Raw genomic sequence first — 22,599 nt, 5'->3', positions numbered from 1 at the left:
GAGAGAGAGAGAAGACAGGGAGAGAGAGGTGGCCAAGACCTTCAAGAGTAGCCGATCACAAATCTGTGGCGTATTATTACTCCCTTAAAGTTATTCCACATTACCCATCAATCTATACACAGCTTGGACTTTAAATCATTGCTTATTACACAATATGAGGTATCCTTACTACTGTGTAATAAACATCAGTTGCAATCCTGTCAAAGCTTATCAATAAAAAAACATTCTACCATCTGGTTGCTGCTGTCCTATAAATGCTTTGAAATTAAGCCATCTTACCTTCTTTGGCTGCAAGTCTTGGAGACTGATCTGTATGAGATGGTGTATTGTAGGATAAAGATGAGCTACCTAAAACACACAAGGGCAAAATGCTGTTACATTTTGTTCCTGAAATATACAAGATATGTATATCCCAAAAATGTACAATTACATACAATTCTTATGTGAATGCTCATGAGCAATTTTACCTACAACTGACAACTGTGCAACTGCAAACAACTCAGTGTTTCAATTTCAAAGCCATCCACACTTCTATTTCCCATTCTATCTGACAAATGTTCTTATTATATATTGTATGTGGTTTTGGTAAAAGTCAAATATACCATGTTTTATAGCAGATAATAGAAAACATCTATTTTCACAAGAGAAGTTCACAAAACATCCAGAAGATGGCACTGCAAAATTCCATAGGTAGAACAAGAACAGTTGTTTTCTTTTGAGAGAACAACACATTACGGCCTTTGTTTATCAGTGACAATAATTCACCTAAGCTTAGCGTGCACACCTCCAAAATACACTGTGAAAAAGAGGCAGACCAGACTGTTGTAACAGCTCAGCTGCATTTTTGCTTTTTTCTGGATCCCAAACTGGGCTCTGTCGAGATCCTCCTAAAAAGTCTATCCAAATGGAGAGACATTCATTTAAATATATGGACCATGACTCCCCAGTCCCAGCCTCAGACGTCAACCACGGGCACCTAAGGCAGCAGTCTCGCCGCCGTGTCTCAATTTTAGCTGCCGCAAGGCTCATGTCAGCTCGCAAAAGAAAACAGAGCGAAAAAATGCCCTGGGAAAACATCAGTCTCACTACTATGAGAGGGGAGTGCAAGGCTAGGCGAGGCGAGGCGCACTTAGAACGCGGCAGGGATTTAGGGAGTCATTGGAGGTTGGAGAAGGTGCTGCAGTGTTTTTCTGAATGGGAGAGTGAATAATAAGGAACGCGTTGGAGGTACTTCCACTTCAGGAACTGATTTTGGGGAGGCGAGGGGAGCCCCTCGGCAGGCCAGTGGTCTGTTTTCTTTTTTGTATTTTTAAGGGGGTACTGGGAGAGGGGATGGGGTACTACAGCACACATATTTTAACCTCCAGCCCCCACGCCCCCAGAGCTGCAGACCAGAGGCCATGAACAGGGCAAGCATTGTGTTAGACGCCTTCCCCACGGCGGCAATCAAACGCTGCTGCTCCCCATACAAGAATAATACCACACACCCAATGCGTGAGGGGAGAGAGAGCAAGAGAGACAGAGAGAGAGAGAGAGAGAGAGAGAGAGAGAGAGAGAGGGAGAGAGAGAGAAGACAGGGGAGAGAAGGTGGCCAAGACCTTCAAGAGTAGCCGATCACAAATCTGCAGTATTATTACTCCCTTAAAGTTATTCCACATTACCCATCAATCTATACACAGCTTGGACTTTAAATCATTGCTTATTACACAATATGGGGTATCCTTACTACTGTGTAATAAACATCAGTTGCAATCCTGTCAAAACTTATCAATAAAAAACATTCTACCATCTAGTTTTGCTGCTGTCCTATAAATGCTTTGAAATTAAGCCATCTTACCTTCTTTGGCTGCAAGTCTTGGAGACTGATCTGTATGAGATGGTGTATTGTAGGATAAAGATGAGCTACCTAAAACACACAAGGGCAAAATGCTGTTACATTTTGTTCCTGGAAATATACAAGATATGTATATCCCAAAATGTACAATTACATACAATTCTTATGTGAATGCTCATGAGCAATTTTACCTACAACTGACAACTGTGCAACTGCAAACAACTCAGTGTTTCAATTTCAAAGCCATCCACACTTCTATTTCCCATTCTATCTGACAAATGTTCTTATTATATATTGTATGTGGTTTTGGTAAAGTCAAATATACCATGTTTCTATAGCAGATAATAGAAAACATCTATTTTCACAAGAGAAGTTCACAAAACATCCAGAAGATGGCACTGCAAAATTCCATAGGTAGAACAAGAACAGTTGTTTTCTTTTGAGAGAACACACATTACGGCCTTTGTTTATCAGTGACAATAATTCACCTAAGCTTAGCGTACACTCTCCAAAATACACTGTGAAAGAGGCAGACCAGACTGTTGTAACAGCTCAGCGATTTTTGCTTTTTTCTGGATCCCAAACTGGGCTCTGTCGAGATCCTCCTAAAAAGTCTATCCAAATGGAGAGACATTCATTTAAATATATGGACCATGACTCCCCAGTCCCAGCCTCAGACGTCAACCACGGGCACCTAAGGCAGCAGTCTCGCCGCCGTGTCTCAATTTTAGCTGCCGCAAGGCTCATGTCAGCTCGCAAAAGAAAACAGAGCGAAAAAATGCCCTGGGAAAACATCAGTCTCACTACTATGAGAGGGGAGTGCAAGGCTAGGCGAGGCGAGGCGACGCAACGCGGCAGGGATTTAGGGAGTCATTGGAGGTTGGAGAAGGTGCTGCAGTGTTTTTCTGAATGGGAGAGTGAATAATAAGGAACGCGTTGGAGGTACTTCCACTTCAGGAACTGATTTTGGGGAGGCGAGGGGAGCCCCTCGGCAGGCCAGTGGTCTGTTTTCTCTTTTTTTGTATTTTTTTAAGGGGGGGGGGGGGGGGAGTACTGGGGAGGGGATGGGGGTACTACAGCACACATATTTTAACCTCCAGCCCCCACGCCCCCAGAGCTGCAGACCAGAGGCCAGCGAACAGGGCAAGCATTGTGTTAGACGCCTTCCCCACACGGCAATCAAACGCTGCTGCTCCCCCCCATACAAGAATAATACCACACACCCAATGCGTGAGGGAGAGAGAGAGCAAGAGAGACAGAGAGAGAGAGAGAGATAGAGAGAGAGAGAGAGAGGGCAAGAGGGGAGAGAGAGAGAGAGAGAGAGAGAAAGTGCCAAGAAGTAGAGGAAGGAGTAACAGAGAGGATGAAATGTGGTATGTGAAAAGCGGTTGAAAGAAACTTCCCCTTTACTTTGGCTTTGTCTTCCTCTCATCTGTGGCGTTTTTATTCAGCTGGACAGGGAAACCCATTTTAAAACTGTCAGACCACTCTACCTGATTACTGTATATATACAATATATTTAAATATATATATGCATCGAAAATGTATCTGTATATCCAGCTACATGTGTTTGTATAGTAGGTGTCATTCATTGCTGTGTATATTATGCTGTGTCTTGACTCTTGTATGAAGTTTTGTATGCACATACATAGGTCTGCATATCAGAGGATCAATATGTGTGCACATGCATGCATGCCTGTCTACACTGATATCTACATACAGTATCTACATCAATGTGCGTGTGTGTGATTGTGTGTGTGTGTGTGTGTGTGTGTGTGTGTGTGTGTGTGTGTGTGTGTGTGTGTGTGTGTGTGTGTGTGTGTGTGTGTGTGTGTGTATATCCACACTGCATGTGTCTCTGCATGTGTTTTTTGTGGAAGATTTGGCCTTTTCGGCTGTTTGTTTGGACGCGCTCTCCCCCAGAATAACAAACAGATCTCAGTGATGTGACGGGAGCAGGGGAGAGAGAGAGAGAGAGAGAGAGAGAGAGAGAGAGAGCTCTTCTTCTCCACACCTCACATCTGCACGCAGTCTGTTTCATTACATAACCCATCCATCTGCATCTCGTTCCAGTGCTCCTCTCTCTGAGTGATGGCCGCTCGGATGTCCCTTCCTGCTCTTAAGAAACGAGCCCAAATCCCAAGAGAAATAAATGCCTCGGGTCGCAGTCATAATAATGGGTGACAACCTTTTGATTCAGTTAGCGGGCATGGCCTCCATGCCAACCCCTGGGCTGGGCAGTCCTGTCATCACTCACTAGACAGAGGGGAGGCACGCAGACCAAAAACCGCAACCTCTTAGAAATACGCCGAGCATACTATTCACACTCCTCGGAAGCCAGGTTTGGGGGGGTTTGTTCTCAGCACCACACACAGACCGAAAGGAAGGCGAGATGACCCAACCGGCGTGCCCTAACTATAGCCACACACACACACACACACACACATGCACGCACACACACACACACACACAGTGAGAGAAAGCACAGCCCAGTAGCAGAATATCTATCAGCGACAGACAAGCTCAGCAAAACCCCCACACTCGGGTGCTAATCTGCCATTTGTGGAGCCTCCACTTCTTATGAGCGGAATGGGAAAGGGAGGAATGGAGTGGAGCAGAGAGTGAGGGCAGACATGGAAGAGGGTGAAAGAAAGACAGAGTGGCTTGCGAAGATGGAGGGGGAGAGAAGTGGATAGAGAGAGAGAGAGAGTGGAGGGGTTGGATAGGGGAGGGAGTGAACACCAGGGCCCCCTTAGCACACATGTTTATGGTCTGCATAAACTATCGAGGGACTCCCAGCATCCCCAGTGCGACTTATCACTCCCGTCGCTGCTTCCCGTAAATCCAGGCGGTGGGCCTGCTGCTGCCGCGCCTCGGAAAAAACGAGCTCTCTCGGCAGAACCCGTCGGCCCTTCCATCATGGCCACCTCCAGCTATAAAACACACCTCCCCACCCTCCCTGCTCTCCACGGGTCCTGATGCCTCCAAAGCAGCACCCTCGCCCCTTCTCTCTTCTCTCTGGCTCCCCGCTGGGGCTCGGAGCCTGTGGCGCGATCTAGCACATGTGGTATCAAACCTTCCCGACTTTCGCCCGGCCGCGATAAACCCAACAGCAGTCCTCCGCCTTCTCCCCGACAGACTAATTTGAGCAAATTCTCAAATTGCGGCCAAATTGAAAGCACATTGGCGAGTGGGCGGCGATCGCTTATAAAAATCTGGATAAGTGACCAGCAATGAAGGCGAAATCACACACATGCACACCACACACACATGCACCACACACACACACACACACACTCAAGCACAAGTGTAACCACGGCTCTCCTCTCTCTCTCGCTACCCCTTCCCCCCACCTTACTGTTTGCAGCTGGAAACAAAAGCCCCACATACACAGAGAAAAGCCTGCTGTTCGCATCGCTTTCATATTCCCACCTTCGGTCAGTGTGTGAGTCAGCACAGACCATGCAGCTTCTCGTATGGACTGAGGTTGGTATGTGAGTGTGTGTGTGTGTGTGTGCGTGTGTGTGTTTGGGAAGGGGGGGGGGGGGGGGGTTGGTTGTCCCTGCCCTGCTCCAGTGTGTACAAGCTTAATGACACTCAGGAATGATAATCAGACTTTGAATAAACACAAGTAAACGCGCATAATGTACACAGATGTGTGTGACATGATTACGCTGCAGACACACAAACACACACACATGCACAGATTACTCACACACTACTCACACATACGCTCATACACACCCACACACTCCCACACACACGCGCACACACACACGCACACACACACACACACTGCCCAGTGTCAGGTCAAGTGGGAGCCGCAGGACCAGACACTTTGCAGGCCGGTAATCACTAAATGCTTCCAGGGTCTGCCGAATGGCGCGGTGTCTCGGTAAGCGGGTAAGCTGGGAGCAGTCCTGGTCCCGCGTGAGCAAAGCCAGAGGTCTTTGCTCTGGATGCTTTGCTGCTTGTCCCTGATTGTGTTTGTTTGTGTTACGGGAGGAAAAAGAGATCGGCTTTGGTTTCAAATCGCAATCCCCGGGGTCCGAAGACCAGACCCCACCCCGACACGCACGTACTCACTCACTCACTCACTGTGACACACACTCACACACACACATACATCTACATAAACATGCCCGCCACACACACGCAAACTCTCTCTCTCTCTCTTTCTCTCTCTTCTTCTCTCTCTCACACACACATACGCATACCCCATGTACACATAAACACGCACACACACAAACATTCAGCAAACCTAAATATTCCTCCAAAACGAAGTGACTGGCCAGGAAGACATGAGACGAGAGAAAAAACTTTTTCCCTCCTCTCCTCCCTTCTTTTTATTTTATTCCACTTGGGCCACTGTCCAAGGCAATTTCAATCGCAGAATGGAGGATTCCGAAGCCCACTTCTTCTTCATCCAAAACACACAATAACTAAATCAAAGGGAGAGTGGACGATGGAGCACCGATGCACTGCACCTAAGCCCACGTAAGTCCTGAGGCAACCATCCCTAATGAAAACTTGCCTTCCCTCCCTCTTTTCTCCTCTGAAAAAAAGACGGAGGGGGGGGGGGGGGGTGGCAGTGAGAGACACCAAACTTTCTCCTGACTCTGTACAATGGGCCCGTTATGTGTGCAGAGCTTCCACACACACTCTTGGCCCTTGCCACCGACAGAAAACCGTTGACACCCACGGAATAAAGTTCCCATTACATCACAGCCCTGCCCATCAACTGTTTTTTTTTCTTCGTCTTTTGCTTCTTCTTCTTCTTCTTTTTTTGGACTTCTTTTGCTTCTTCTGCGTCTTCTCTCATCGGAGCCCGCTAGAATCGTCAGCTCAGTGGGGACTCCACCCGCGCTAAGTGTATGTCATAATGTTAGCGGCGGCCAGCTGCAGCCTTGTGCCGGTCTGAAGGCGCATGGCGTCAGAGGCTGACCTTCACAGGCGTACAGTACACAGTCGCTGGCCTGAGAGGATCAGTCAGCGCGCAAAAGCCCCTGAAACTTCTCCCACGGTGTTTGCATTTTTTCCCCTTTTTTTAATGCAAACAAAACTTGATGCCCGCATTTATGCAAACAAAATCTGCAGCGACTAGGGAGGACTGCCGGTCAGCACTTGGTTTGCATCTCAGCGCTTGTTTCTTTTTCCACATAGCTTCCAGAAAATGGACACGTGTGCACAGATGCACCGTGTCTCCGAGACGGTTTGCTTATAGATGGCATTAGCATTACTGAGCTTTATGCGCTGGCCGGTGGCTCTTTTGTAGCAAGCATGGGAAGCAATAATAGCGAGAACAGCCTCTGGTAGAAATATCACAAGAAACTGGAGGAAAGAAGATGATGAGAGCGGTGGAACACGAGCCAGGACAGGAAGAAAAAAAAGACAAGAAGAAAAAAAAAAAGACAAGAAGAGAGGAAAGAAAAAGAAAAGATGGAGAAAGTGAAATTGGTGGAGTTGCCTCCGCTGTAAATTAGGGATAAACTTTCCCGTGCCGAGGCAGGGTAGGGGAGGGCCTCGCTGGGCTCCCGAGGCTATGCACCTGGGCCCCCTCGTGCAGAGCAGTATGTGGTTGCGGGCACTCGGACGGGGAGAGGGTTTGGACAGGATGGTTATCTACGGGGGGGGGGGGGGGGAAGGAGGGATAAATTCTTCATGGTTGCCTCTGCTTTGCCAAAGAAAGCAAAACCCCTCCGATGAAATAAGCAGGAATCAGTCGGGATGTGAAGCGGACACTTCCTGGTGCGTAACTCGAGCAAGGAAAAGAAACCTTGATACCTTACAAGACACGATAAAACATGTCTTTGACTCATCACTACATAGACATCCCTGAAGGCCAATAACCCTCTCTGATGAGGAACGCCACCACAATTTCGAAGACCCCTCGACATTGTCGACAGCCAATATAAAAAACAGTAATGGTCAATCTGATGGTATTTTAAAGTGAATCATAATCCTAAATGAACACATTCTCGAACATCTTAAACAGTAGTGACTAGGTCGCATTGGTGTCCTATACCCACAAACAGGCTCAGTGCCCATCATGAGTACCCATGTTTGAATCTGACCAAAGGTCATTTACCGAACCCACTCCCCATTTCCCTCTTCCACTCATTTGCTGTCCACTCATTGACCTATCGAATAAAACCCTGCAAAAAGCTCCAGAAATGTAACTTAAAATAGAGGAACAGTGGTGGTGAGATGATGGTGGCACTTACTGTCCCTGAGGTAATTGAGATGTGAGAGCAGGACTTCTGCGTTGTAGGCTGTGGTGAGCCGCAGGAAATCCTCCTTGCTCATCTTGCACAGCTCCTTGCCGTCCGTAGTCTGAAACATGGCTGTGTCTATCTCCACCAGCCCGTACTCCTTGATGGCCCACTCCAGCCACTGCCGCACATGATCCGGGGACCACAGTGATGGATCTGACAAACAAACAAGCAAACAAACAAAACAGTTATCTAGACGATTTAAGCAATAGGCAAAGATACTGACATAAATCTGAGATTAGCAGATGGCAGATTAATCTATGGCATGAGTCTGTTTCTATCCAGAATATACAGTATACTCTGTTTATTGAATCAGTCATAGTTCAGGCTGAAGTCTATGAAGGGCGTGGTATATTTACGAAAAAGCCCCCATACACCTCTGCACTTGCCCTGAATATCTCTGAAGTGCCTCTGTGTTTTCACTATGGTTAGGAAAACCATTTTGATCTATAAATTGAATCCTCTGTACTACTAGGGCAGGCTGTTTATTGAAACTAAGAATATGGGGAGACATTTCTAGATGGTTGAGTGAAGCAGGAAAAAATTGCCAAAACACAAATGGTACCAAAACAGGCTTACTAAGAATAGGAATGATGGTCAGTCCCACTGAAAACAGTTAAGAAAGACGACATTCATGGCCTGTGATACAAAAGCTAATGCTGATAACAAAATCAGCTTGTCTTTTCTCAAAGTCAGTTTTTAAAACTTGTTCCACTCATTGTTGACTTTCAAGATTAGTGATTACCCCAAAAAAAACATCCAAAATATCACTCATAAACATCTGAAGCTGACTGTGTGTGTTGCATCAGTTGGTCTACAGTACTGAAGCTATGTTGCGTGTTTGCACTGCCAATCTGTTACGAGTCAGCCAGAGGCAAATTAAACTAGCTAAGGCATCACACAATATTAACCCATGACCCTGCTAAAGCAAAGCTGAGGTAATAAAAGCATTTATAGTAAATTAGCACATTTATGACGATTAGACATGTTTTGAGGTGAGCTGCCGAAATAAGGGTACTGAATTCCACGAATGAAGCACACACTAACTAAGCACATAAAACAAAAGACTAAATTTATGACCATGTTTATAAAAATGTCATCTGTTGGAAGCACATATGATTAGATGGTTATTACCTGCTGGGACTATAACTCTTCTCTCATTGGTGGTCATATTCGGTGGGGGCGCGTTCTTCTCGTCCATGTAATTCCCATAGCCCATCTGTGTAACGTCTGAGCCTCCCGCCATCTTATTGCATTTGCCCACGCTGCAGTCCACCGGGGACTCCCTGGACATACAGACACCACAGGGTTATGCATTACTGATCACTATAACATACACTCATCAAAGCCAGACAGACAGCAACTGTAAGAACTCTAAGAACTAAAGCCATAGAGCTCTGGCATTGTACAAGATCGACACAAAGACTGATGCTTGTTGATGGTATGAGCTGCGCATCAAACACGCACACACCTATAGGCCCCTAAATAGGCTGGAGTTTGACTGTAGGGATTTGTTGGGAGGACAAATAGCAGTTTCAAAGTTCAGGCCCATTTCAACACTGACCGAGTCAGATAGGAAAAACAAAGGAGCATCTAGACAATATCAGCCCTTCCAAAGTGACTACGTAATAGCCACAGAATCACTTTACTGCAAGACCAAAATATACTAGCCTATTTATTTAATTAGCTCATGGATAACAAGGCAGTGATTCTCCTTTGGACCAGTTTTTTATTAGACTTTAAATAGAAAGAAACAAGAGCATAAATGGCCAGGTTAACCACAAGTCGGAAAAAAGATAGGTCAGTGCATGTCAAAATAGGCATATGCTCATTCAAACTGGCACTCTCAAACACAAAAGCTGAAAACTGATTGGTTTAGGCTGCTGGCATGAATAACATCACATTCATGTCCTACCTGGAGCCATTAATGTGGTCATATTCGCGCTTGACGTTGACCCGGGCCGGCTGGTTAATCCACTCCTGTTGAGGGGGCAAGGGGTTGATTTTGTGTGGCTGTCCATAGTCCTGTGCACTGGATGCAGTCATGTCTGTCTTGGGTAGGGGAGCAGCAGCAGCGTAAGGAGGCTCAAACAGGGACTGGTCTTCACTTACCACTGACAGCGCCTCCTAGGGACAGAAGGGAGAACTGTTAGCACGACATAACGGGGAAAAAACATCTAATATCAAGCACATCCTAAGTTTCTGGCTTGCAACTGTGAAGTGAGCACAACCATATGCAGCCTACAAAATGCTATCAGGTTTGACAGGAAACAGAAATTCATGATCCAAAGTGTTAGATTCTGGCTTATGCTGTGTCTGTCATTCTTCATGTGGTCATAAATTATTGTCATCATGTCTGCTCTCAGAGAGGCCTTGAACATCAGATCAGTTTTTAACTGTGGAAAAAAGAAACAACATGAAGACAGAGGAAAAGACAACAGGGGCCAGTGAGTCCTGATGATTCATCAGAGGTCATTCCTGCGTTGACCCCTGTATAGCAGCAGCTCAGCTGGAATGATGTAGCTTTATTAAACAAAACAAACGCACAGACAGGCCCCCTCTGAAACCCAGTGCTTTTCCCCCTCTGATTTCCGATCATGCTGTAACCGTGCCATGCCGTGTTCACACACACGCGCGCCGTCTGCGTGTGCACTTGCCACTGCCTGAGGAAACGGTGGCATTTTTCTTTTTCATTCTTCCCCCCTCCCCCATCATTCACAACTTTTAGCTGATTGCTATTCTTTTCTCTCTCTCTCTCTCTCTCTCTCTCTCTCTCTCTCTCTCTCTTAGCCTGCTTCCCTTACTGAACCCCTTCGAAGCCAGAGAGAATGAAATATATTTCCTCTCACTCGTTCTCTCTGTGTCAGAACCACCTGCCAAGACCTGCACCTGCTCATATCCACAGCCTGATACCCACCCATAGCCCTGTCCATGCCGTGCAAACAACAGAGGCATCACTAAGCACCAATCATCATCGTCCCTCAAACATTATAGAAAAAATCCTGTCCATTTCAACGATAGGAGAAAGACAAACATGCTAACAACATTGGATACAAATAGATAGATGGGTGCAACACACTCACATGTTCACTCTTCCATGAAGTACCATATTTCCATAGCATTCATAGTGATCTTTTCTAGCAGTAGAGAATAGAAGTGGGATTGACATTATTAGCTTAGCCACAGTTTTCCTCTAATTTGCGGTTACACAGAAAGACAACTCATGATGCGAGTCTTCAGCGGTCATCCTTCGTCACCGCCATGCTGACCTTCTGTATCTACAGACTTTGTTGTTAATGCTCGAGTCTAGTCCAAGACCTTTGTCACTCTTAAACCAACTACATTGATTTGAACAGCAGCGCCAACACTGCCTGGTCCAGCAAAACATCATCTCCATTCTCCACTATCACTATGGCGCACGCCACAGAGCTGGTGCACGATAAGTATGGAGAAGTGTAGGAATGCCTCGCCTGTGCCAGATAAGGGCAACACTGCTATTATGACTGTTGCACGTTACTTTCTCGGAGGCATATCAGCCACCACCATGTAATTCATGATTGGCAGTCATGCTTTCCCAAGATTACAGTGGGTTTTAAAAATAGGAAAATCTAATTCCATACATGCACAGTGCAGCGAAACAACGGCCCGAATGGGAGAGCTGCTGTACGTTGGCATGGCTCAGACAAGGCCTCTTTACCAGGATTACGTACGGCACTTCTGCACCCAGAATCTGATGAAACTATCCAGCCATAGTAAGGCAGGTTGAGGAGAAGAAGAGACACCATAGCCAGGAGGGTCAGACTATCTCCAATCAAAATACTTAAATGAATATTTTCTTCTCTAAACAATTTCACCATGAAAAGATCTATTGAATATTTTGGAACTGCAAACAGTAATATTCAAGGAATATCACTCATTCACGTAGTGTTATAAACATTTGCACAGCTATTGGTACAAGAACTGGAAGGATTACCTGATTAAATGTCTAATGACATGACATTTCCCTGTGAAATAAAGAGGGCTTGTGCAAATGATTTTGCAGTCTATAGGGGCAGGTATAAAATATGTGGTGGCTGCCAATCCTATCAGAGGTACTTCCAGTGAGTCATATGGGTAGGTTAGGGTGGATTCATCCTTTCCACCCAGGACACATGCTAGTGGTGATGCAGGAGGCATTCCTGTCTTTTGTTTGGGGAGGAAAGGGAAACCTGACGGGAAACTAGATTGTGCTGAGCAGGAAACTCTAAATGACTTGATACCCCCCTCCCTTGGATGAGTGGCCTCAGTACAAAGTACAACAGAGAAACAACCTCAAAATATATAACAGGCTAACTGAAAACACCTTGCAACTATTATTACTATTACTAATTATATTATTATTATTATTATTATTATTATTATTATTATTATTATTACAGCTCGATTTATTACAGGAATTTCCAACCAGTTTGAAAGCCTGTGTGTTTTCAGAATTTTATATGACTTGTTTTCCTGTATAGTCTATTTCATTATGCACTGTTTTTCTGTCTGAAATCACAACAGGTGGTTGAAAATCAGATATTCAAGACGAATGAGCCCCTGGTCCCCAAACACACACCACCCTAAGAGTCTAAATACTTTAACCACAGGAACTCTCGAAAAAAAATGTTAGGTTATTTTTTTTTTATACATACTTCTTGGGGATTGTAAACAGACACAAAATAGACACTTCTGACTGATGCAGACCAACTTCAAACATGACAGATACTGAAGCAATTTCTTACAATATAGGCTAAAAGTGCCTATTTCCGTAACGAGGCTCTCTGGGCGCAAGCCTCACCTGGCCATTCACCGTAAAACCAGGCTATGATACCATGATCTTTACTTTTCACACACGTTTAACCACGTATGCCATTTTGCAGCAATCTGTGAACTGCGCGGCTAACATTCAGATCAAAACATGCCAACAGTGATTTCCGCACCTCTTAATCCAAAAATACGATGATTTGACCACAACAACACGTCTTGTCCTTACCCTCATGAAATACCGCCACAATCATCAAAACACGGCAGCTTTACGTTTAGAGCACTTATAGCACGAGCACTTATAGCATGCACACTCGCAGACGTTGTCTCTGAACAAAGTCCTATCCTTTACATCACCGACAGATATCTTATTTGACTTATTGTGGGTGGGCTCGGCGTGATCGTCTGCGTTTTGACCCGTGAATGGTGAACAGATCCCGGGCGCGGTGCCACCACTATTGCGCAGCCACATCGCTGTGCCCACGCTACATATCTTTACTAACCCACGCATATATCTAGATCACTTATGCCACAACGCATATTTCTGCTACATCCCATAGGCTATTCCATGGTTTTGCGGGTAACGTAAACGTATCTGTCTGGTGGTGAGGAACGTACATCCATTTCTCCAGCAAAATAGCATTTTTTTCCAACTTAATCCCAGACGTGCGTCTACCGTCACTGTGCGCTTGGTCCAAATTCGAGAGTAGATCCCATCTAACGGTCCGGCATCTCCTCGCAGTTTTTCAAACTTTCATCAGAGTTTCGTTGTTAAGGAAAAGGAAACATGGAAGAAAGAGGAAAAACGAAGGAAATCTAGCGGTAGCGCGAGAAGTAAAAGTAGAGTCGACTGGCGAGCTTTGCGCTGCTAACCGACAGAACAACCCGTACAGTCAGGAGGCGCAACTCCCGAAAAGAAAGCCTCCACAAATTCGAACACCCCGTCCTCCACCCTTACCTTAATAGTTCCGTCCATTTTGCGCAATTTTCAGTGGACCCCAACAATATTCCAAACATGACACGATCCTGAATTAATTCCAGCCCCCGGTATGTCTCGGAGAGAAAGAGACAGTTAACCGGATGGTTTTTTTTCCTCTAAATTTGGGAAGTGAAGTCACTGCTCTTGAGAAGGAAGCAATGTGTGTCACTGCAAAGCCCTGCCTTCATTACGGCACCAAAAAGCAGGATACTTGTCCCAAGGAGATAAGCGGCGAAAACAATGGAGTTGCTTTCCTCTTTAGATGTTTGTACTTGGAAATATTTACTGGATGCTTGCCATTCCCTTGCATTTTGAACATTCGCTTGTTTGTTTTCACTGAACTATCAGGAATTCCAGTTTCTGTGTTCTCATTTTAATTACCAATTCCATTTTGTTTAATTTCGCGGAAATACTTCCATAACACAATCAAAGACAGCCAAGATTATATGAACATTTTACAACTTTTTTGCTGTTTTGTTCTAACATGCTAGTTCACAGAGCTTTAATGTCTATTTCAATTTGACGTGAATTACACGACTACAAAGTTAACATTTGTATTTTCTCCTCAGGCACTAGTTTCCTTGGCAAATGTACGATAAGATATAGAGATATAACTTTCAAGGCCGACAGATGTCCTCCTTGACAGTGTAGATTAAAGACCTGTAAATCAAAGGAGAGAAATACAAATGTAAGGTACCTGTGGCGGAGACTTGGGCGATCTAGCCTTTATAGAGGACGTCCAATGCTCTGTAGTTCCCTTGAAATACCATTAATGAAACCAAGCCCGCAGCGCCCCAGACACGGCACTGCACGGATCTGCTCTACACGTGTGCGTCTGCTATTAAGCACGGGGTGAAATATGATGGATTGTACACTTCCAAGATTTATGCTCTAGGTTTGCATGGGAAAACGGCGCACGAGTTGAAAAAAGTTGAAAAAGAAAACAAAGGCTGCATATGCTCATCGTCCATTATGATTTTATGTGGTAACTGCAACCACTCATCAACAGATTAAAAGTAGGCTATTCATATGATAATTATCTGTCTCGCAGATGACTTTACTGCTGTTTATATCACTGTTATGAAATATTCTGCTGTTACTATAAGTTCGTGGTATGCTGAAATTGAATATGTTGCGGGGGCAATATAGAAAGGATTTGTTAACTCCACAGAGAAACGTTCTTCCTCTCACAAGCAATGCTTATATGTCCGCAGACCCCACCCCATGCGTTTTCTCTACCTTCTCAAATAGCCCTCATCAATTCAGGCGCATTATTTCAGCGCAGATGCTAGACATGGAGCCAGCGCGGAACGTGACCAGACCCCAGACCAAGAGGGCCGTGCCTGAGGGAGCGGCTGCACTTCGGCGAAACAGAGCCTGCGCCGCCGCGACTGACAGACGGCCCGGCCTGTCTGCTCACGACTTGGGGGTCTGCTGGGGGAGAGCCCCCCTGGAGACCACCACATCTGGATCCTGCTAGGGGTCAAGGCTTCTCCTGCCTGAGGCTAGCGCAGCGCAGCATAATTAAGGGAGACACCTTGTTTAACCATTTAGAGGCTGCCTCTTTACTCTGTGCAGAGTAGGCCTACAATCCTCTTTTTGAAGCAATTTTATTCATCCAACTTTCATATAATAGACCCATTCAGGTAAATCGTGCAACTGTTTACAAAAGAGGTGCCTTGTTCGGTTCCTATATACATTGAATGCCCAAAATGATTCTAAAGAAATTGTCAGTGGATGTGTATGCATTTACGCTTTTACGCACTGCATTGTTCAGTGTAAAATCTACCAAGGCATTTTGCAACCAAGGCATTTTGCATCCAAGGTAAAATATTTTTCCTTGTGAAAGAGTGATACCGTTTCATGGAGGGGAGGTCTTAAGGGTCGAAACATGTGTTTCCCTAGAGGGGGAGCTGAGGGTGCACTATTGCTTTAATTAAAACGACATTATCTGGGACCAAACGGCGAGACGGTTTCTACATACATAGAAGGGAGGTTGTGCGATGAAAGAGATGCTGTAACCAACGACCTTATAACTTTTCAATCTTTAAATATATCCCTCCAAAAACGCTTCAAAGTAGACTTGCTTCACTAGGTAGCCTACGTCTGCCATTGTATCTTTCTCCACTGTGGCAGATGTTGACTATGATTTCAATAGCACACGACAGGCATGGATATCCAACCCATAAATATTGTTTTTTCTTTCTTTAAACCTCCACAGTCCTACCTACTTTTTTGAATGTAACCAATGTTTTGATGGACCATGGCCTCTTGTGTGTATGTGGTTTGACAACCAGCCACCAAAAATCAACCATAATCAGCCTCATGAACGAAAGGGCAGAAGATCTCTCTCAGAACCATATTAATTATAGGGTATTGATATGACAGTTTTCTGACATACACAGCAGACATGAACTGCAGTCAACCCAGCAAGAAGAGATACTTACAGGCTATATAGGGATGTATAGTTTTGCCATCAGTTTAAACTCACTATTCAAATCATAGAAGAACATGGCAATTCAAATACTTATAAACTGCATGTTATGCTGTCTCTAACTCGTCATATAAGAGGCCTACATACCAGGTGTTACAACTTCTAATCCGTATGCACTTGTAGGTAATGATGAATGCACTGGTAACAAACATTTTCGAAGGCCAATAAACAGAGGCGCATTGGTTTATACAGCGAGCCACAGAACATCTGGCTCGACGCTGGAATTTGACAGCCAGACATTTCTTCCAACCACGACCTGTGGGAAGCCAGTAGCCCCACACTATTGGAAACGGAGTGAAGTGGGTGGAATCCACTGGGGTTGGGTTGGGTTTTGAAATGGTTACTCTTCGTCACCCGCAAGAGCTCACGACAAGGCCAACAAAGGCTTCCTGGCCGACTTCAAATTTGCAAAGAACAAGTCATAGGCTACATGCAGGCCTATAATAATAACAATAATACATTATTATTATTATTATTATTATTATTATTATTATTATTATTATTATTATTTCATTCTAGTAGGCTAATTGGTTTTGTAACATCCAGTACTAATATTTTGCTTACATGGACCACATAAAAAAAGGCCTGATGGTGACAAACTTAAACACCGTAATGGAGTCAAATAAATTCACTCTTGTGACAAACGTTTTTAGACATATTATTTTAACCACGACACAGCACTGATATGGATCACGCCTCTCAGATTGTTCATTAGACTTGAGAGTTCTAGTAAGCCCCTTCCCCTCTCCTGGGCACAGACAGAGCCAAAGTAAAAATACCGAAGGCAAAAACGGAGACTGCTGCACACAAGTCCAAACTGTCTGGCCCCTTGCTCGAGGCCATAATTAATTTGAGATTTATTTTTATTGGAGAGCCCGAGTCTCGCCTGGCCTTAACCAAACAAAACCACAGCTAAACCGTGGATTCGCTTGAATGAAGCAGAATATTTCTCTAAAACTGGACTTGAGGCGTGCTTGGGTCACACCAATATCCCTCTCGCTATACAGGACAAAGAAGAATATGATTAAGACGGTATTCACATAGGGGATTGTTTGTTTTCTGGTTAGGCTACTTATAGTGAATTCACTTTCATTTTGTATAATTTCTAAATATTACACGGTGAAATGATGCGCATACTTATTCCAACATTTCATCTAGAAAAAATATATATTTAAATTCAAAATAAATAGGAAAATAGATTGTGTTTTTTTGTTTTTTTTAAGTCTTCATGTTTGTTGACAGAAGACGGTCTGCTGGCTTTTCAAATGGTAGTTAAAGACGATTTCAATGAAAATGTGCTTCTAAAACTTTCCTTTGCAGCCCAGTGTCCCCCGAAACAAATAAGACACTGTTCATGAGTTTCAAACGCAGTGCCCAAACCGAAACTCGGCCTTTCTGGAGAGCAACAAAAATGATATGACTGCATGAAAAGATCCCTTATGTGGAGGGCAATACGTCTCCATAACATAACAAGTCACTGCTGGAAAATATGTTGATTGTAAAGATATAATGAATGGCTTTGCCAGGCACAATAGTTCATTTTCAAGGAGCCGTCCACATGCACGCGAGTGGATAAGCTGAAGGAGTATGATATGGGATATTGCATGACAGTGTTGTCTTTGACATAAATATACTGTGTAAATATTCCCTGTTGCTAGATAAACCTACCTGGTTCAAGGAAAATGGAAATGTTCAAAAATACAATAGGCTACTAAAGAAAAAAATCAACCAAGGGAAGAGTTGCAGTGGTGAAGTTCCATGATCATGTAAAAATAAAAAAAAACTTTATCTAGCCCCTAATTTCTGTGTTTATTATGATTTAAAGATGAGGACAGCTTGAAAAGTTGTTTATAGGCTGTATGATCACATTGTCTGATTTAGCAACCAGTCTTTTATTCCATAATTTCTATGTTTCCCAAGATATGCAAAACAGTCTCTGGAAAACCAAGTTGCCATTTTACAATACTGTCATTTAAAACGAATAGTCAGTGAAAACAAAAAAGAACAATAATTAATGGCCCAACTTGTTATCCAACATTACCTTATCGTAGGGACGATGCTGTCTTACCTTGACGTAAGACGATGTATCAGGGACGGTCTGAAACATTGTCATTGGACAAAAGGCCGGAAATGTGAAGTTGCCGATTAACACCCCTGAAAAAAAAATGTATCATTAATTAGATAAAGTCGTTATGTATGCTAGATATTACAAACTACGCCTCTGTGTAGGCTATGTTACTTTTTTAACTGCAACCATCTTAATACAGAAAAACACATGCTTTAGGTATCAACACGAAACTCAGGGAACAAAGATATTTAGGATCTTGGTTTCATTTTATAGACATTTGCCGCCTATATTAAAATCCTTTACGACATGGATGGTCTTTTGGTTCCATTTTTTTAAAGACAGGCATATAATGTTACCACACGCTGATCCATAGCCTATCAGTTTTGCCATTATCCCAACTGGTTTGCCATAGGTCTATGACCAACAATGAGTATAGCGGTTTATCTTAAAGACCAACAGTGGATTGGCAAATCAACCAAACTTCATATTCATATAAAATAATATGATATTGGAGATTCATTCATCCATTCATTCATGCTTTTATTCATTCATTGATGGGCGTAGGCCATCTCTTCACCATTGGACGTCTGGCTTTCCTTGCAATTTCCTGTAGCTCTGCATATTTTTGCAGCTTGTGCACAATGCAAGTTTTCTTTCATAACGTTGGACAACAAACTGGCATCCCCTTCCTGTCTTAATAGCAAACAGTTGAAGTCCAAACCATAACTCTCTGCCTATCCACTCTTAAAGGGGAGCAATAACGCACGAGAAACACCTTGCGTTCCTTTAAATGCGACCATGCACTTCCATCAAAACAGAACGCAAGGGTCGCCACTGGTTCATAAACACTTGATGTTGGCTATTAAAATACACGCACACGGACTGTATTCACCTTTTCTGGCAACTCAATAGACCTTTTTGTAAACAAGCTCCTCAATTTAGAGGGAATTTAGAACACTCTACATAGACAGAGTTGCAGTTATTAAATATTAATTCCCGATTTGTTTTTTAATATTTCACAACTAGATACAAGTAGCCTATTGTTATAACTTTGTAATTACAACCGCTAAATCACTAACTTCATTGCTGATTATGGTTATTAATTCCTCACATGAAGGTGTTATGGTAGGATTGGTCGATTTCAACTGGAATAAAAACGAGCTGTGCTAAAGTTCTAGCTCCAGCTCCCTGTTCTGTTAGTCCTGAGGGTAAGCACATATTGAAGCACTTTTCGCTTTAATAAGCGCAGCTTACAAAGTCTGGGGTGAAAGGGCACCTCGGGGACGGTGTCTTTAGCCCTTCCTTCGCTTTGCAATTATGAACAGGCTTGCACTAGCAGTATTTAACATTCCGTACAAGGCCAGAGCAACGAAAATAAGTAATCTGCTTGACAAAACACAACTAAATGAATCATGTAAACGAACGGACGTTTTATTTGCTGCTGTGGCTAAACTTCACCACAACTACTACACTGCTCACATGGTTCAGTCTTACAGGCAAGTTGTTGCAAAACAGACTGAGCGTGGAACTGATTCGTCAGCTTTACAGCATCAGTCAATGCTACAGCAGGCTTCTTCATTTTTAAAAACTGCAGACCATAAAGGATCAAGTAGCCTATAAGCTATTACATCCATGAGATGTGTTTGAGACATGACTACAAAACACCAGTGGGCTTAACAAAGTGGAAGAATGAATGACGAATGCATAAATGTAGCAACCTAACATGTAATGACAACATTTTACCATTTTACATCTAAAATATTCCAGATATCCACTAAAGCAACCAACTTTGAAATACATCAGACTACTACAGACAACACGTTTGTTTTAGGCTTTCATGACCACATAACCTATGCTAGGCTACTGTATAAGATATTCATATTCCCAATCATATATTTCCAATGCAAAAGGAAAGGGGGGGGGGGGGTACAAATATGTACTCATATTGATGTAGCGTAGTAATCGAAAATATTCCTTCAAAAACCTTAAGTGATCGGATGGGCTAACTTTGTTCAGAATAAACGTTTGTTTACATTTCTCATTTCATTCATCCCACCAATCCACCCACTCCCACCCCCAATTCAAAAAAAAAAAAAAAAGACATTGGCACTGTTACAAATCTAATTGCAAAACCGAAGCCTCTGCATTTCTGCCATCCAACCTGTAACATAAATAAACGATTCTAGAGGCTTATAAGGTACATAATATATATAGTTGCAGAGAGGTACTGTGTTAGACTTTGGGCTCCTGCAGGCATAGGCAGGGTTCGCCTCATAAACTTTCCCAAATGCATCCAATTTCTAAACGGTAAAAGAGCATAGAATTCCGCAGCTGTACCCAATTAGGCGGCTCGAGGCTCGGGAGGACTGTTAAATAACTGCGCCGACTTTCCTCTGAGACAGACCGTGGGCCGAGAGCCTCTAGTGTTACATTTTAAGCATCCTACCTCTCACGACAGAGTGCTGCTATCCATCATAAACGAGACCAAAACGATTATTTCGAATAAATAGCCTACATTCTGCCGTGCCATTGGATTCCAGGTTCAACCACTGCTGAAACTTCAAAAACACATCTACCATAATTTTTTTCGCAAAAAAGTCTACGAAATAACACGGAAAACGAAGCTTTTACGTTACAAATCTAATATAGTGACACGCTGCACAGACGTAGCCTACTTCCTCTACACAAATATGACATTTCATATGACATGGCTTAATGCAGAGAATTTATTTGTTCAAAACAAAACTATCTCTGTATACTTCAATTCATTCTAAGTATAGTAACCCACAACACAGGATACTTAGGAAGGCTAACAGCGTTTTGACATTGGTAAGCCGTTTCTTTTGTCACTCACCTGCCCCTATTTTGTCAGTCGAGTCTTTCGCTTTAATTAGTCCCAAATTTTAAAATTAGTCCCGTAAACAAAAGTCGTTACCATGGATGACAGTAAGTTATTTTGAGAAGCCGTATGGAGAGGAGGATGTATGAATGGGAATGCTTCAACGATGAGAGAGCAACCGGTCGGCAACCAATGAGGAACAAGGGACAAGCCTCCCCTTGCTTCTAGTGTAAGAGGCAGACCAAGCTGCAAGTCCATTGAACCATGAAATAAGGGAAATCTAACATAAATGGTAACAGCACCATAAAAAAACAAAAACCTTGAGGCCCCTTGTTTCCCATGGAAAGACAGCCCGCAGTCTATTCCACGTGTTAAGACACCTATTCTAAAGGTCATATTATTGGCACTGGTTTATAATATTGATTTTATATGAGATTAAACGTTTAAACTAGAATAAGATGTCAATCACCAGTTGTCAGAAGAATGGTGATGTAAGGGAATATAGCCAACTTTACTTTCTTTCTTTTGTTCAGGAACGGATTATATGCATTGATACTCACATTGTGCATAAACTTGTTAAGGTAACAGGCTAGGCTACTATTTGTTTATATTTTCACTAATCGGTACATTTCACCTTAATGGATTTACTCAGGCTACGTCTATACTTTCAGGGTGAACCGTTGTTGATCAATACCTATTAACGCACGAGGAGCGCACCATCAAGTCTTATCACAGAAGCCAGATAAAGCACTAAAAGTTGTTTCACGATCCCTACTCGTCGTGATGGATCCCCAAGGACTCGGCGGCTTCAACAGGATCCCCACTTCACGGCCTCGTGACGAAGACACGCGTCTCCTGTGAGCTTTCCTTTCCTGTGTGCCTGACCTTGCTCAGTTCACTAACTCCATTTCCGACGCAGTGCCCATATCCTCGGCTGCAGAGTTCCTTCGAAGGAAACAGGCCAATTTACAGTGAAAGCTGCCCAAGCATGAGATTTTAGACTTAAACGTGGCCTAGTTGATTTAGCCTAACTTCTGAGATCACACAGTGTAGCATCTTACTGCTGTATTTGTAGGTAAGGTAGGTAAGGTAAGTAGGCTACAAACATGTTTGTTTTAGAATATGATGATTCATTTGTTGACTTGATAGAAGACAGTGGTACAAAGACCATGGTTGATTACAGAATAATTGATAAAATTGACTTTATATCTTGCCTTGTAGTCTATCTATCTATCTATCTATCTATCTATCTATCTATCTATCTATCTATCTATCTATATATTCTTTAATAAAAGAGGATGGCAAATGTTTCTTTGTTGGGAGTTCAA

The 22,599-nt window shown here is 43.4% G+C and overlaps 1 protein-coding gene across 7 annotated transcripts in view; it reads right to left on the bottom strand.

Moving 5' to 3' along the window:
• The window catches only part of fli1 (Fli-1 proto-oncogene, ETS transcription factor), a 31,808-nt gene extending 10,419 nt beyond the window's left edge, over positions 1–21,389 (bottom strand). Inside the window, exons 1-6 of one of the 7 annotated variants that reach the window (XM_048264696.1) lie at positions 21,287–21,389; positions 18,406–18,518; positions 10,022–10,233; positions 9,241–9,392; positions 8,059–8,262; positions 1,838–1,906 (exon numbers count right to left, since the gene is read on the bottom strand). In XM_048264696.1, coding sequence (XP_048120653.1) covers positions 1,838–1,906; positions 8,059–8,262; positions 9,241–9,392; positions 10,022–10,233; positions 18,406–18,477 — 709 coding nt within the window. In that variant the 5' untranslated portion in view covers positions 18,478–18,518; positions 21,287–21,389. Of the gene's footprint in view, positions 1–1,837; positions 1,907–8,058; positions 8,263–9,240; positions 9,393–10,021; positions 10,234–11,189; positions 11,639–13,509; positions 13,776–13,849; positions 13,982–14,567; positions 14,588–18,405; positions 18,519–21,286 lie in introns of those variants that run through there. The other 6 variants (XM_048264697.1, XM_048264701.1, XM_048264699.1 and 3 more) reach the window with 6 other exon arrangements.
• Positions 21,390–22,599: the final 1,210 nt, after the last annotated feature.

The sequence above is a fragment of the Alosa alosa genome, chromosome 15, assembly GCF_017589495.1.
Source record: "Alosa alosa isolate M-15738 ecotype Scorff River chromosome 15, AALO_Geno_1.1, whole genome shotgun sequence".
NCBI lineage: Eukaryota > Metazoa > Chordata > Actinopteri > Clupeiformes > Clupeidae > Alosa > Alosa alosa.
The sequence above is the reverse complement of the archived record's forward strand: the minus strand, read 5'-3'. Positions and strand labels throughout refer to the sequence as shown.